The 17406-nt window shown below is 41.6% G+C and overlaps 1 protein-coding gene across 4 annotated transcripts in view; it reads right to left on the reverse strand.

The window, feature by feature from the left end:
* Positions 1 to 4980: 4980 nt before the first annotated feature.
* ERLEC1 (endoplasmic reticulum lectin 1) overlaps positions 4981 to 17406 on the reverse strand; it is a 39897-nt gene continuing 27471 nt past the window's right edge. For 2 of the 4 annotated variants that reach the window (XM_063788842.1, XM_063788841.1), the window contains 3 exons: positions 17266 to 17343; positions 16951 to 17026; positions 4981 to 5542 (listed from right to left, as the gene is read on the reverse strand). In XM_063788842.1, the coding sequence (XP_063644912.1) occupies positions 5501 to 5542; positions 16951 to 17026; positions 17266 to 17343 (196 nt within the window). In that variant the 3' untranslated portion in view covers positions 4981 to 5500. Of the gene's footprint in view, positions 5543 to 13095; positions 13999 to 16950; positions 17027 to 17265; positions 17344 to 17406 lie in introns of those variants that run through there. The other 2 variants (XM_009442344.3, NM_001246502.2) reach the window with 2 other exon arrangements.

Raw genomic sequence — 17406 nt, forward strand, 5'->3', positions numbered from 1 at the left:
TTGAAAATTACTTGAGATTTGCTTTATGCTTCAGTATATGGACAGTTTGTGCAAGTGATCTGAATGTGCTTGAGAAAAACATGCTGTTTTCTAATTATTGGCTAAAATGTTCTCTGTATGTCATGTAGTTCAATCCTATTGATTGTGTAATTCTTTTTTGGAGGGTTGAGGGATGGTAGCAAAGAACCTATTGGTTTTGTGCCCCACCCACTGATTGTATAATTCAAATATATATTATTACTGATATATTTTTTGTCTCATTGATAAGCTGTCAATTCCTGAGAGAGAGAGAGAGAGAGAGAGCAGCAAAAGTGCTTACGTGTAGAAAGTAGTCTACTTGCATGCAGTGTGCAAAGCCTTATGTAGAAGAGTCTACAGAAGAGGAGAGAACCTCAATGAACTGCTGGATTGTTAAAGCAGAGATCTGTTAGGGAGTATCTAAGGCAGCATTGTTTAAAATTTTTAAACAAGGAAGATTGTTGGTCAGACGCAGTTACTCACACCTGTAATCCCAACACTTTGGGAGGCCAACGTGGGAGGATGGCTTGAGCCCAGGAGTTGGAGACTAGTCTGGGCAATATGGTAAGACCCTGTCTCTCCAGAGGAAAAAAAAAAAAAGAAGCCAAGCATGGTGGTGCACACCTGTGGTCCCAGCTACTTGGGAGGCTGAGGTGGGAAGATGGCTTGAGCCCAGAGAGTTGAGGCTGCAGTGAGCTGTGATTGTACCAGTGCACTCCAATGTGGGTGATAGAGCTAGACCCTGCCGCAAAAAGAAAAAAAAACAAGATTGTTGTTACTTAAAATTTATTCCTGAACTTTATTACCGTATAAACGTGCATGTGTACACTGTTGTAATCAGAACGTACATATATTACTTTCTCTTCTGTTGAAATCACATCATCTAACTTTTGAAGAGCAGATTCATTTTATGAATACAATTCTAATTACTCCCTAACCTCTGTGTGTTCAAGGAAAGTAATGTGGTTGGAGACTCCATCAAGGCAACCTAGCAAATTAGAAACGGAGCTGCGGCTGAGCACAGTGGCTCACACTTATAATTCCAGCTCTTTGACAGGCCAAGGCTGGAGAATCACTTGAGCCTGGGCAACATAGTGAGACCCCATCTCTAAAAAAAAAAATTATAAAATAAAAAGAAACAGGGCCAGGTGCCATGGCTCACACCTGTAATACCAGCACTTTAGGAGGCTGAGGAGGGCGGATCACCTGAGGTCAGGAGTTGGAGACCAGCCTGGTCAACATGGCAAAACCCCGTCTCTACTAAAAGCCCCTGCTTTCAAGGCCACCATTGTCATTCACAGATCAGTGGCAACATATAAAGTAATATGGATGAAGGCTGTAATAGGATCTTTCAATCTCTCTGACAGACACACACTTTTTCTCCTATATTCACTAAAAGTAGTTTTTTTTTCCATTAATGCAAGATGACCATGGTTCTCTTAAAAGAGACTTGTCTCATTGTTCTCCTACCACAGTTGAGGACAAAATCCAAGTCAATGAAGACATTAAGGCCTTGGCCGGGTGCGGTGGCTCACGCCTGTAATCCCAGCACTTTGGGAGGCCCAGGCAGGTGGATCACCTGAGATCAGGAGTTAAGAGACCAGCCTGGCCAACATGGTGAAACCCCATTTGTACTAAAAATACAAAAATCAGCTGGTGTGGTGGTGTGCCTGTAATCCCAGCTACTCAGGAGGCTGAGGCAGGAGAATCACTTGAACCTGGGAGGTGCGGGTTGCAGTGAGCCAAGATCGCACCACTGCCCTCCAGCCTGGGCAACAGGGCAAGACTCTGTCTCGAAAACAACAACAAAAAACAAACAAAAAAGACATTAAGGCCCTGTGGAATGGTGAGAGGAGTGGCAGGCAAGCTCCTGGGAAAAGACTTGCCTTTGTCAGGGGTCCAGGCTTTAGAGAGGTCAGGCCTAGACTTAGTTTGGAACCATGGGCAAAGCAGCCAAGCTCCAGCACTGGGAAGACTCTGCCTTAGCAGATGACCAGAGCATGTGCTCCCACGTGCACCAGTCCAGCTGCACCGGCCCAAATGCGGTGAAGGGCAGGAGAGGCAAAATCACTTCCAGGAATAGCAGACAGTGACCACTTGAAGCTGGATGGGGTAATCTCGAGGGGGTAGAGAAGGGAAAGGTGGAAGAGAAAGATTGAAAAATAGCTTTTCATTCACTCCTGCATCCCTAGAGAAAGAGCTGTAAATTGAGAAGCAGGTGCTGGCAGTAATTACGATAATATTCAGCCTTCTGCTTTCAACTTTGTTTAAATGCTAATGACACTCACTTTTCTATTTCCAGTCCTGATCTTTCCCTTCACTCCATGCTGGTCTATCAAGTTCCCTATTTAACATTTCCACTTGTGTGTCTAATAGGCATCCCGAAATGTAACATGTGCAAAACAACCCTTGACTCAACTCTGTTCTCTACCACACGAACTCCTCCTACCGTTTTATCATCTCAGTAAACAGCACTGCAGTAACCCAGCTGCACAGCTCAATTTGGCGTCCTTGACTCTTTTCTTTCTCTTGCACACCATATCCAACCTATTGACAAATCCTGAATTATTTTAAAAATAGACTCTAAATCCAACAATTTCTCACCTCTTCCGTCCCCACCCCACTAGCCCATGTCCCCATCATCTTTTACCTGGAAAATTAAACCAACCTCATCGTTTTCCCGCTTCCAGTCCTTCTCTCCTACAGTCTCTTTCCCCTGTAATAGTGATCCTTTTAAGGTAAATCCTGTATGTCACTCTCCTGCTTATAGACTTAAAGTAGCTTTCTATCCCACTTAGAACAAAATCTGAAGTCCTTGCCATGGCCTGTGTAGCCGGAATGAACTGGTCCCTGGTTTCTTCTCTGTCTCTGTTTACTTTCATTCATACCCTGCCCAATGCGCCCAGGCTGCAGAGACTTCCTGGCTGTTTCTCACATGCCCCATTTTTGTCCCCATGTCAGGGAATTCCCCCAGAAATATTTCCATCTGGAATGGTCTTCCCCGGTGGCCTTTCCTGGTCCCCATACTCAGTGCCACTTTCCATTCCGCCACTGCCTATCTATCTATCCCTCTACCTTACATGATTTCCTTCATAGTTCTGATCACTTCCTAATATTATGTTATTGATTAGTCTGCTCAGGTGGGCGTAACACAGTAATACCACACACTGTATGGCTTAAACAACGGAAATCAATTTTCTCATGGTTCTGTAAGTTGGAATTCCAAGGTGCTGTCAGGTTTGGTTTCTGGTGAGGGACTCTCTGGCTTTTAGATGGCCACCTTCTTTCTGTGTCCTTACATGGCAGAGAGGAAGAGAGGAAGCCAGCTCTTTGGTGTCTTTTCTTATAAAGGGCACAAATCCCATCATAAGGGCCTCACTCTTATGACCTCATTTAACCTTGATTACTTCCTGGAAGGACTCTATCTTCAAATATAGTCATGGTTGCGTTTAGGGCTTCGCTGTATGAATTTGGAGGGGGACACAGTTCAGTCTACAAGTTACATTTTACTGTTTACTGGCTGTCTCCCCACTAGAATACAGCTCGAATGGAGCAAAGACTGTCTGTTTTGTTTAGCACCATACCCCTAGTACCTACCAGTCCTTGTCCCTTGTTGGCTTTCTGTGAATAATTGTTGAATAAATGGATCAATAAATGAATGGATGGATGAAGTGATCCATGGAAGTGATGTCAACCGAAATCAGTATCTGGCTGGCTTATAATTTCCTCATGTTTATTTTTTGTATGACTCTCTATTTTCCCAGGATGATTTTTAGCAGGACTTTAATGAAAGGGGATCTGGGTCCTGACTTAGGACTGCAAGGCCCTCTTCCTGACTGTTTACTCAGTTAAGGGAACCATCATCCAGCTCAGAAGGCATCTTTTCCCAGGGACAACCCTGGCTGCCCAGGAGCTGCCAGACAACCTGCATTCATTATCATTGGAATTCCTTGGCTCATTCTACTGCCTGAAGTCATTGAAGGCTAAATAAAACTCTTCAGCAACCACAAAAGAATTAAGGGAAAAAAGGGACGACTGGTTCTTGCAAAGAGAGGAGAGGGGGTACCAATTATTTTAAGGCATAGGACAATTTGAATAAAGGTGGATATTGAGGGAAATGTTACTTTCCACAAGAGATAATTTAATAGACAATCGCTTTAGGTCTAATGCCTTTGAGATTATTTTTATTTTTATTTTTTGAGACAGAATCTCAGTCTGTTGCCTAGGCTGGAATTCAGTGGCATGATCCCAGTTCACTGCAGCCTTGACCTCTGGGGCTCAAGCAAACCTTCTGGCTCAGCCTCCCAAGTAGCTGGGACCACAGATGTGTACCACCACCTCTGGCTGATTTTTGTATTTTTTTGTAGAGATGGAGTTCTGCCATGTTGCTCAGACTGGTCTCGAACTCCTGAGCTCAAGTCATCTGTCCACCTTGGCCTCCCAAAGTGCTGGGATTACAGGCAGGAGCCACTGCATCTGGCTGCCTTTGCAATTAATTTTACCAAGGAAAAATATCACTTAGTTGCATATAGACAAATTAGTGAATTTTCCTTCTTCTCATCCCAATAAACACATTTTTTTTCATACTTACAGTTGGCTGATGCCAAGTTAAGTTCAGTTTGTTTCTCTGAGTTCTGTTTATGTGAAGGTTTGCCCTTTTGACATCTTCCTGATCTTTCAGCGGCCTTGTAGCATGCTAATGAGTGGGAGATCTCTCAATGGACTCTCAGTGTGGGAATCTGAATTTTCATGCAGAGCCTGATGTTTTGCAAAATGTTGCTTGTTCAGGTGCCAGATAGACCTTACAAAGCTAAGCAGTTCACAAAGAGTGCTTTATGCCTGTCTTCTGAGGCCAATGTACTAGGACAAGTTTCATAACCTGTGTAAATGCCTCAGAGTTATGTCACATTAGCAAGGGCTTGTGAAAGCTTGTTGATCATTTCTTTGGCTTTAGCAACAATGTTTGTCAAAGAAATGTTAAAAACTAGTTTTATTAATATTACTTGAAAGAGAAGACAGAATTACACTTTGCGAAGAGGCCATGAAAATAGCCACTTTTTATGGAAGAGTTCAGAGTGCCTCAGAATTGGAATGCTTTCGGTTCGTGGAGGCGGGTGGATATGCCACAGAGGAGGGAGACACAGACACTGTACTCACATCGTTAGTTTGGAGAAGCAACATATGAGACTGTGAGCAATCAGTGCAAGGCAGCAAAAAATTGATTACATGATGCCATGTGGAATCCAAGAGAAAAGGAACACAGATGAAACAAAACAATAAAAATGCTCCTTTTTCTTTCCCAACTATTGTAAAACTGAAGAACATATTTTTTTCCCCTCAAAGCACCAAACACTGAAAAATAAGGAGTGTTGAGAGTGAACAGAGGGATTAGTTAAAAAAAAAAAAAAGTAATAGGGAAAATTGGAGTAGTTGAGAAAGATTTTATAAGGTGTGGGTTAAGAGAAGATGAGGGTTCATTCATTTATTCAGCAAATGTTTGTTGAGAGTCCCTTTTATTCATAGTCTGAGGAGAAACAAAAATAAAATGCATTCTTTACTCCAAAACGGAAAGCCATACATAAAAGATGAAGGAATTCTCATTCTGTCATTTAAATGATAAACATGATCTGGATCTAGATAATTGGCACTGTGCTTGCATTGTTTACCATCACCAAAAGATTATCGAAGAGAGAGTTTGGCATGTAACCTAGCCAGAATTCCCAAGGTGACATTTTAATCTTACTAATGAAATATTCGCCAGATTTTTGAATTGCGCTAGCATAATAAAAATAACATATGGGAAAAATGAGTGTCATATGTTGCCAGGAAAAAATTAATTGCTGTACTCATTTTACAGAGAATTTTGCTGAGCCCTTCTATGTGTTCTCTCAGGTGGGAGATGACAGTAGAGAATGGTGCATGAGGCAGAAGACATTTCTGTGAAGCAAAAGCAGTATGGCACTCATTTATATTTGATCTTAGCCGAAAGGCCGAGAAGCGATATGGCATACATTTATAAACATAGACTCTGAATTGGTTCAAATGCTGACTCAGCCACATGGAGTAGTTAATTCAACTTTTTTTTTTTTTGAGACAGTCTTGCTCTGTCACCCAGGCTGGAGTGCAGTGGCACGATCTTGGCTCACTGCAATTTCCGCCTCCCGGGTTCAAGCGATTCTCCTGCCTCAGCCTCCTGAACAGCTGGGCCTATAGGCACCCGCCACCATGCCTGGCTAATTTTTGTATTTTTAGTAGAGACGGGGTTTCACCAGGTTGGCCAGGATGGTCTGGATCTCTTGACCTCCTGATCCGCCCGCCTCTGCCTCCCAAAGTGCTGGGATTACAGGCGTGAGCCAATGCACCCCGCCTCAACTTTTTTTTTTTTTTAGAGACAGGTTCTTACTCTGTCACCTAGGCTGGAGTGCAGTGGCACAATCCTGGCTCACTGCAGCCTCTAACTCCTGGGTTTAAGCAATCCTGTAGCCTCAGGCTCCAGAGGAACTGCCACCACAGGTGCACACCACCACACCCAGCTAATTTTGTAATCTTTGTAGTGATGGGGTCTTGCTATGTTGGCCAGGCTGGTTTTGAACTCCTGGGCTCAAGCAATCCTCCTGCATGGGCCTCCTAAAATGCTAGGATTACAGGCGTGAGCCACCACAGCCGGCCACACTGCTGGACTTTTAAGTAAATTTATTTTTTAATATATATTTATAAAATAAAAGTTATGTTTGTACTTGAGGAAAATATATAGGAAGTTATGTTGTATTTTTTCTTAAATTCAAGGCAAAGCACAATTCTTTCTATCAAAAGGTCCTAGAAGGCTGGGCACCTGCAATCCTACCACTTTGGGAGGCTGAGGCAGGAGGATTGCTTGAGGCCAGGAGTTCAAAACTAACCTGACCAACATAGCAAGACCCCCTCTCTATAAAAAAACATTTAAAAAGTATCTATTTCAAGGATACTAGTATCTATTTCAAGGAAACGACATGCAAAGATTATTATTTAGTGTGGCATTGTCTGTAGTGGCAAAGGATTGAAAAAAAAATTAAAATAGATTTGAAACACACAATGTAGTATGTGATTAGATGTGAGCTCTTTAGCACTATTTTAGTTTTACAAACATCTTTGGTAATTGAGTTGGTTGCTGTTTCCAAAAGTCCTGCTTGATTTACTTGCTTTTGGTGAACATTTTTTGTTTCAAATGTAAAAAATACTAAAATGCTTAAAAATGTACAAATAGCGGCCAGACGCGGTGGCTCACACCTGTAATCCTAGCACTTTGGGAGGCAGGGGTAGGCAGATCACGTGAGGTCAGGAGTTTGAGACCAGCCTGACTAACATGACAAAACCCGTCTCTACTAAAAATACAAAATTAGCCTGGCGTGGTGGCGCATGCCTGTAATCCCAGCTACTCCAGAGGCTGAGGCAGGAGAATCACTTGAACCCGGGAGGCAGAGTTTGCGGCAAGCCGAGATTGGGCCATTGCACTCCAGCCTGGGCAAAAAGAGCAAAACTCCGTCTCAAAAAAAAAACCAAACAAAAATTACAAATAGTTGTGGATGCAAGATACTTCAAGCTCTGTATTTTATTTGTTAATAATTTTGCTTTTCTTTCCACTTTAATTTTGAGACTGTCAGGCTTGCCTTTATTTTCTCCACGTATTAAAAAGTGGAATTCGAGTAGTCTTCAAACTGTAGGCTCTAATGGCTGCTAACCAGGAAAATATGCTATTCTTCCCCATAACTGTAAAAAAGACATTACTGTGTTATTTCTTTTTCTTTTTTTCTTTTTTTTGGAGATGGAGTTTCACTCTTTTTGCCCAGGCTGGAGTGCAATGGCCCGATCTTGGCTTGCCGCAACCTCTGCCTCCCGGGTTCAAGTGATTCTCCTGCCTCAGCCTCCCGAGTAGCTGGGATTATAGGCATGCACCACCATGCATGGCTAATTTTTTATTTTCAGTAGAGATGGAGTTTCAACATGTTGGTCAGGCTGGTCTCGAACTCCCGACCTCAGGTGATCTGCCTGCCTCGGCCTCCCAAAGAGCCTCGGCTCCCAAAGTGGTGTGAGCCACTGTGCCCAGCAGAGGGCATTACTGTATTATTTCTAAAAAAGAAGTCTTGCAAGATCTAAGAACCTCAGTGATTAGAACCATGGCTGGTGAAAGTCACCTTTTAACCTCCACATCATAAGTCTGATTGGTTATCTACCTGATCAGGTAAAATCTTTTTTTTCTTTTTTTTTTTGGAGATGGAGTCTTGCTCTGTCGCCCAGGCTGGAGTGCAGCTCACTGCAACGTCTGCCTCCCAGATTCAAGTGGTTCTCCTGCCTCAGTCCCCTGAGTAGCTGGGACTACAGGCGTGCGCCACCATGCCTGGCTAATTTTTGTATTTTTAGTAGAGACGGGGTTTCACTATGTTGGCCAGGCAGGTCTTGAACTCCTAACCTCAAGTGATCGGCCTGCCTTGGCCTCCCAAAGTGCTGGGATTACAGGCGTGAGCCACCATGCCCAGACAAGATATGATCTTAAGGCTTACATTTAGATTAACAATTCCATTTTCTGAAAGGTAATTAATTTAGTCTATGATCCTGTAACAGGATAAAAGTGAAAAATAAAGAAGGGTATCCCCATCATCTCCTCCAAACGTGTAACACCGACTCTTAGGATGCTTTATGACATAAGACTTTCTGATTTATGAATTATTGTGTGTACCACATATTATATATTAGTGAGGTTTAACATCTTTCACAGATGAAAAATAGAATTTCTAATATGTTCTTCCTACAACCCAATGCATCATCTTGCCTGCTTGCTGAAACCACGTTTGAGACTATCAGCATATGAGATAAAACATGCTCTTGAGTGTGCAGTGGGTTCCTTACCTCCCCTGCTAAACAAGTGAGAAAAAGAGAGCCAGCATGGTGATGCCCATCTTGAGTTCCCAAGAGGCTGCAGCTGGAGGATGGCTTGAGCCCACGAGTTCTGGGCCTTAGTGTGCTATGGCAATGGGGAGCCAGGGACCACCAGATTGCTCAAGAAGGGTGAATCAGCCCAGGTCAGAAAGGAAGCAGGTCAACAAAAACAACAACAACAAAAGAAAAAAAGAAAAAGAAATGGATTTTCTTCTAAGCCATGCCACCATGGCAAGCACTGGTAATAAAATCGCCCAACACTAGGAAGAGTTTGAAATCATTCTAGGAGGCCAGCGTGGTGGTGCATGCCTGCAGTCCCAACTACTTGGGAAGCTGAGGGTGGAAGATTGCTTGAGCACAGGAGTTTGAGGCTGCAGTGAGCTGGGATTGCACCACTGCACTCCAGCGTGTGCAAAAGAGTGAGACACTGCCTCTAAAAAATAAAATCATTCTAGGGTAGCTGATATGTATTTTCATTTGAAGCTCTGATTCCAAAACCTAATTATTCAAAATTTAGTCTTAACTTTATTTTCTTGTTTAGCTTAAGTCCTTTAATGCTAGATCTTTGGTGCTGCTGGGTCAATAATTTGGTCTGATTATGTACTAGGTTTAGGTACATAAACCTTATGTACTTAAGTATTGTCAGAAACCAGGTTAGGTCTTTGGGTAGCAGACTGATTGAAAAGGACAGTTCATAGAGGATAGTACACAAAACATAACTATTCAATTTTGAGAAAGTTTGTTGCCAGTGTCCCTTTAATCAAGGATTATAAACTAGGGGCCAGTGCAGTGGCTCGCCCCTGTAATCCCAGCACTTTGGGAGGCAAAGGCAGGAGGATCGCTTGAGCTCAAAAGTTCAAGACCAGCCTGGGCAACGTAGTGAGACCTTGTCTCTACAAAAATTTAAAAATTAGCCAAGTGTGGTGGTGCATGCCTGTAGTCCCACCTACTCAGGAGGCAGAGGCAGGAGGATCCCTTGAGGCCAAGAGGTCGAGGCTGCAGTGAGCCATGACCGTGCCACTGCATTCCAGCCTGGGCAACAGAGTGAGACCGTCTCTCAAATAAGTAAATAAACAAAGAAACAAACTAGGGCTGGGCTACAAGCCCCACCTAGTAGCCTCTCAAAGAAAAGAGGTAAAATTTTAAAAAGCAGAAACAAAACAAAACAAAACCCCAACAAAAGTTTCCATGTCACAACCTTCTTGTAAAGATGAACTACTAAGTATTTCCCTGAAACCCTCACCTGGAGACAGGAGGGCTAGTAGTTAGTGAAGTCCCCATCAGCAATTCTCAATCACTGGAGAATTTATTTAACAAAGAGAATCACTTGCTATGTTTATTTAAAATACAGATTCTTAGGCCCTGTCTTAAGAACCTGGTTGGCCGGGAGCAGTGGCTCATGCCTGTAATCCCAGCACTTTGGGAGGCCGAGGTGGGCGGATCACAAGGTCAGGAGTTCGAGACCAGCCTGACCAACATGGTGAAACCCTGTCTCTACTAAAAATACAAAAATTAGCTGGACGTGGCGGCACATGCCTTAATCCCAGCTACTCAGGAGCCTGAAGCAGGAAAATTGTTTGAACCCGGGAAGTGGAGGTTACAGTGAGCTGAGATGGCGCCACTGTACTCCAGCCTGGGTGACAAAGTGAGACTCCATCTCAAAAAAAAAAAGAATCTGGTTTAGGTATGGGATAGCACCGGCTTCAATAGACACGAGATAGACTTCTCAAAATGCATTGCCATATTATAGCTGAGCCATTTCCCTTCCCTGTTAGCAATTCAGCCTGCTTATACAGAATGATTGTATCACAGAGTTAGCAGCAAGTAAGCTGGAGAGCAAATGAGACTTCAAAGACTACTGATAGGGGACTCAAGATTTAAAACAGATATGGAGATACCTGGACTAGCCCCTACCCTCAAAGAAGTTTGATCTATGTTAGTCAAAACAGAGAACTATTTTTTTGTTGAGACTGGGTCTCGCCATGTCGCCCAGTCTGGAATGCAGTGGCTATTCACAGGTGACATAGTGCACTACAGCCTTAAACTCCTGGGCTCAAGCCATCTTCCAGCGTCAGCCTGAGTAGCTAGGTGTGTACTCAACTAGAAGGCTGACTCGTTCTTATAAAATCTTTATTATTTTGAAATAATGAATTCTGTTTTTAACAATCTTCCCTAGTAGACTATTCTAGTACAGTTTTTAAAAGATCATTTTCCCCCCTCTTCTAAGAGAGAGTTTGTTCTAAATATTATCAACGTATCTTCTGGCACTGACCTAATTTTTAACTCCCTCCCCTATCACCTATACTAAATATGAGGGTAATTATGTTATTTTAACTCATTGATATAATAAATATGATTCTTTAATTCATTAAAGAAATGAATTTTGGCCTGGTGTGATGGCTTATGCCTGTAATCCCAGCACTTATGGGAGGCCAAGGAAAGCAGATTACTTGAGGTCAGGGGTTTGAGACCAGCCCAGCCAACATGGCGAAACTCCATCTATACAAAAATACAAAAACTAGCCGGGCATGGTGGCATACGCCTGTAATCCCAGCTACTCAGGAGGCCGAGACAAGAGAATCGCTTGAACCCAGGAGGCAGAGGTTGTGGTGAGCTGAGATTGCACCACTGCACCCCAGCCTGGTTGTCAGAGCGAGACTCCATCTCAAAAAAAAAAGTATTTTAATGGCTTTGATCTTTGATCTTCTTAACAGGAGACAGACGCAATAAAAGGAAGTTAACATACTGGTATCAAGTATTGGACAAGACTTTTTACACACAGTAAAATTCATTCACTGATACAACCATTTTATGAAGTAAGTATTCTCTCCACAAAAGAGGAAGAGAGGCTCAAAGACGTTCGCTGACATGTCTAGGATCACATAGCTAGTATGTGGTATAGTAAAAGAAATTTCGTGTTTGTCTCAGGTTCTTGACACAGGGTTCCTAAAACCTTAGGAGCTTCCCAGGTAATGGGAGTGTCTTGTTACTTTTAAGGAGCCCTTTTTGATCACCCTATCTCTATCTGCATATAATTTATGCTGGATAGAGTTTATGCTAATGAGGTTACTGAGGTGGAGCCCCTAGATAGCCTCAGGATGGGGCTGCTCACTACAAAGACCAAGTGATTGATAGCTGGTTGGAACTTTCAGCCCCACCTACTGACCTGGGGGGAAGAAAGGGGGAGGGGGATCTGAAAATCAAACTCTATAAACTCTCTTGGGATCTGATGAGCTTCTAGGTTCCCCAACCTAGTGCTGGGGGAGTGGCACGCCCAGAGGAAGCCTAGAAGGTCTGCAGGCACCCCCTTGCCTCCCACCCCCGCCATACCTTGCCTCATGCAGCTCTTCCATCTGGCCATTCCTGAATTGTATCCTTTATGATAAACTGGTAAACATAAGTAAAGTGTTTCCTTTAATTCTGTGAGGCATTCTAGCAAATTATTAAACCCGAGAAGGGAGTCATGGAACCCCTGATTTATAGCTGGTTGGTCAAAAGTACTAGATGCCCAGACTTGCAATTGGCATCTGAAGTAAGTGGAAGCAGTGTTGTGCAACTGAGCCCTTTACTTGTGGGGTCTGATGTCAACTCCAAGTAGACGAGTATCAGAATTGAACTGAATTGTAGGACACCCAGCTGGTGTCAGAAAATTGGTTGGCGTGAGGAAGAAAAACCACACATTTTGGTGACCTCGTGTTCTGTGCTGTATTGGGTATAAGTGTTTGGTTTTTCCTATCTTGTACACAGTAAGTTAAAGCCAGGATTTTGCACTGGTCTTGTTGGTGTGTGCCTGGTAGTCCCAGCTATTTGGGAGGCTGAGGTGGGAAAACTGCTTGAGCCCAGGGGTTCAGAGCAGCCTGAGCAGCCCCATCTCTGGGTAGAGAGAGAGAGAGAGAAAAAAAGGATTTTGACCTAGGTCTGAATTCAAAGTTCATGCTCTTTCTCTATGTGCTGCTTCCTACTAAAATCTATAAATAACCCTAAAATAGTCAATTATGTTAGCCTTTTCTTAAACTATCTTTGGCCAGAACTACTAAAAAGGAGGAAAAGACTTTTATGGCCCTTTTCTGTTCTTGTTCAGATATGTATGTTTAAAATGTGTACAACAGGATAATGAAAAAAAAAAAGGAATTTAATAATCTGCCATTGACTACATGACAACACTGCTTGTGGACATTTTATTCACTTTAAAATAAATATTGTGCTGTAAACTGTTCAGAAGTGAAATCCATATTACAGTAGGCAAGTACAAGGGATAGACAGCACAGTGTTTTGTTAGAGTAAACCATTTTGAGTCTCAGAAGCATCACCAACTGTCTACATCAATCAGATAGATACTCTGAGAGTAAACATACTCATAAGAAGAAAAAAGTAATAGATAAAAGTTCTGAGAGAGAAGCAACCTATTATAAATAAGAGTTTCTTGAGATTAACAAGGGTGAGGACAACTCCCATGTGAGCCTCTACCATGTGCCCAGTTTCTAGTTTAACTACTTGCAGAGAGCAGTTGCTATATAAAAATCTGTTGAAAGGATTTCAGGTACTAGAATTTACATATTTTACATGGTCTCTCATTTACACCTATCAATTTCTTTCTTCATGATCTTTACTTCATTAGCTACTTACATATACTATAATTTACATAATAAATCTATTATTTAAAAACTTTCAATAGGTACAACAATTATGACATTTGATTAGGCTGGACTCTAACTTGCTTGGATGAGATTTATTTTGGAATCACAGTATCCAAGCAAAGAAAAACAGTCAGTTTATAAGACACAACAAAAATGAAAAAAAGCGAGACAAATGTCTGCCTCAGAAGTTTATCAATAACCTCTTATATACACATATGTATTCACAAAGTGGTTGAGAGTCATTTTATACCATCCTTTAGAAGAGGTCCAATGGCAGAGAACTCTATAATGAGACACAGTGGGACAGAAATTATCATGACTTTCAATGATCTTTTCTTTCCCCTAACTTTAATATCCTTTAGTTGGGGAGAGAAAGAAGTCCATTTTCATCTGCTGTATCTAAGATTTTACAGATCACTGGAGATTCAACCTAAAGAAGAACAACAAAGCCATTAAAAAGTTGCTAAGCTGAATACTTTTCAGTACTATTCTGCTGAATGGATACATGTAGTTATATTTGCTAGAAGCATGAGTCCTTGTTTTAGATAAACATCCAACATTATTTCTACAAATTAAGCTTCTTGAAAAACAACTTTTAGTCATCCATACAGAATATGAGATAGGTGGAGAAAATATTTTTAAACAAGCGGGGGAGGGAAAAGGAACAAAGGACAGGAGTAAGAGAGGAACACATAGCTCTTATACAACAAAAATGACAGAACATTATGGCAAAATAATTAAGTGTATTTAAAATGAAAGGTAAAGAAAAATGTAACCCAAAGATGGAACAGATGTTGAAATTATCAAATGTTATAATAATTATAATAAACATGATGATGAAAACATGTATGACCAGATAGGAAATTTCAGTAGAGATAAAAAAGAACCAAGTGGAGGCTGGGCACGATGGCTCATGCCTGTAATCCCAGCATTCTGGGAGGCCGAGACGGGCGGATCGTGAGGGCAGAAGATCGAGACCATTCTGGCTAACATAGTGAAACCCCGTCTCTACTAAAAATACGAAAAATTAGCCAGGCGTGGTGGCACATGCCTGTAGTCCCAGCTACTGGGGAGGCTGAGGCAGGAGAATAACTTGAACCCGGGAGGCGGAGGTTGCAATGAGCCGAGATTGCGCCACTGCACTCCAGCCTGGGTGACAGAGCGAGACTCTGTCTCAAAAATAAATAAATAAATAAATAAAAAACAACAACAACAAAAAGAACCAAGTGGAAATGTTAAGAGATACAAAATACATCAGTGATAAATTCATTCAATGGACTGGGCACAGCAGAGAAATTAACAAGTTTGAAGACAGCTTAACAGAAATGACCCAAATCGAAACAAAGGAAAAAAAGTGGGAATAAAGCAGTGTCTGAGATTCTGGAACAATTTTATACTAACATGTCTTATTGGAGTATCAGAAATAGAGGAGAAAAAGAATGGAGCAGAATACATCTTTGAGGAGATAATGTCCAAAAATTTCCCCAAATTGATAAAATATATCAACCCACAAATCCAAGAAGCTTAGTGAACTCCAAGCAAGATAAATACAGAGAAAACCATATTTAGGCATTAGATAATCAAAGGTAGAACCATAAAGTCTTTAGAAGGAAATATAGGAGAATATTTTCATGATTTTGGGGTAGAAAAATTTCTTAGAACACAAAAAGCGTTAGCTATTAAAGAGGAATAAATGATAAATTGAATTTCATGAAATAAAAATTTTTCGTTCACCAAAAGACATTAATAAGAAAATGGGGCTGGGTGCAGGTGGCTCACACCTGTAATCCCAGCAATTTGGGAGGCCGAGGCGGGCAGATTACTTGAGGTCAGGAGTTCGAGACTAGCCTAGCCAACAAGGTGAAACACTGTCTCTACTAAAAATACAAAAATTAGCCGGACATGGTACCATATATGCCTGTAATACCAGCTACTCGGGAGGCTGAGGCAGGACAATCGCTTGAACCCAGGAGGCGGAGGTTGCAGTGAGCCGAGATCATGCCACTGCACTCCAGCCTGGATGACAGAGTGAGACTTCATTTCAAAAAAAAAAAAAAACCAACCAAAACCCAAAAATCAGCCAGGCACGGTGGTGCACGCTTGTAGTCCCAGCTACTTGGAAGGCTGAGGCACAAGAATTGCTTAAACTTGGGAGGCAGAGGCTGCAGTGAGCCAAGATTGCGCCACTGCATTCCAGCCTGTGTAGTGGCGGATGCCTATAATCCCTGCACTTTGGGAGGCAAAGGTGGGAGGATTGCTTGAGTCCAGGAGTTTGAGACCAGCATGGCCAATATGGTGAGACCCTATCTCTATTAAAAAAAAGAAAGAAAGAAAAATGAATAGGCAAGCCACAGACAGAGAAAAAAATGTGTGCAATACAAATACAAAGAGTTAATGTCCAGACCTCTGTTAAGATGTGTTGAGAAGTGAGGACCTGAAATGTTCTCAACACATAGAAACAATAAATGCTTATGGTGATGAATATTCTGAATACCCTGACTGGATCACTACATATTCTATGGATGTAACAAAGTATCATATGTAACCTGTAAACATTATACAAATACTATGTATCAATAGAAGAAAAATCAACTAAACAAAACACCACCAAAAAAAAGTGTTACACTGAGTCAGAGTTCAGGTACAGAAATATTATACACTATATGATTCCATTCATGTGGAATCCAAAAAAGAGACAAAACTAATCTACAATGTCATAAATCAGAAATGGGTATCTTTGAGCAAGGCTAAGGGGTATTTACTGGAAGGGAGTATGATAGAACTTTCTGCAGTGACATACCTTGTTTTGGGTGATAGTTACATGGGTGTATATAATTGTCAAAACTTATCACGCTCAACACTTAAGATCTGTGGATTTTATTTCATGTAAATTATATCTCAATAAAAAATGTCAAGAAAAACCATGTCAACTATTACATAAGTGGTATGTGGGCCATATTAAGCCTTGGAGACTACTGAAGGTCCTTCCTAAACTTAATGCAAAAAATTAAAACATGGCAGCCGGGCATGGTGGCTCACACCTGTAATCCCAGCACTTTGGGAGGCTGAGGTGGGTGGATCACCTGAGGTCAGGAGTTTGAGACCAGCCTGGCCAACATGGTGGAACCCCGTCTCTACTAAAAATACAAAAATTAGCCGGGTGTGGTGGTGTGCGCCTGTAATCCCACTTACTCGGGAGGCTGAGGCAGAAGAATTGCTTGAACCTGGGAGGCAGAGTTTGCAGTGAGCCAAGATTATGCCACGGCACTCCGCCTGAGCCACAGAGCAAGACTCCGTCTCAAAAAAAAAAAAAAAAAAAAAAGAAAAAAAAATTAAAACATGGCTCAAAATGGAATTTTTGATTATTTTCTTTTTAACTTACCCCAAGAATATATTGACAGGAGTGAGGCTCTAGCATATATACAGTAACAGCATGAGGTGAATCTGATTCTTTGCACCTAAAACAGAGAGAACTTTAAGGTACTGCCCAAATCATTTAAAGTAAGATCACTGTTAATAACTGTACTCTTAAAAATCCCACTCAAGTGGACCCTGTATGATTTAATATAATTTTATCAATAATTTAAATGGTATACTTTCATAATTATTCATAATTATACTGTTTACATAAAACTTTTGTCCATAGGAAGCAGTTAAAAGACAAAGGCATACAGCATGATTTGATGGTCTAACTTACTTTAGTTTTACAGTCACCTGTCTTGGTTTGTCAGTTATATCACAAATATCTCCATTTCCATAAAAATGTGACACCATCCTGAATCAGAGAAACACACAAGTTTTATTAAACTAAAATCTCACTAATAGAATAATTGTAATG

The sequence above is a fragment of the Pan troglodytes genome, chromosome 12, assembly GCF_028858775.2.
Source record: "Pan troglodytes isolate AG18354 chromosome 12, NHGRI_mPanTro3-v2.0_pri, whole genome shotgun sequence".
Taxonomy (NCBI): Eukaryota; Metazoa; Chordata; class Mammalia; order Primates; family Hominidae; genus Pan; species Pan troglodytes.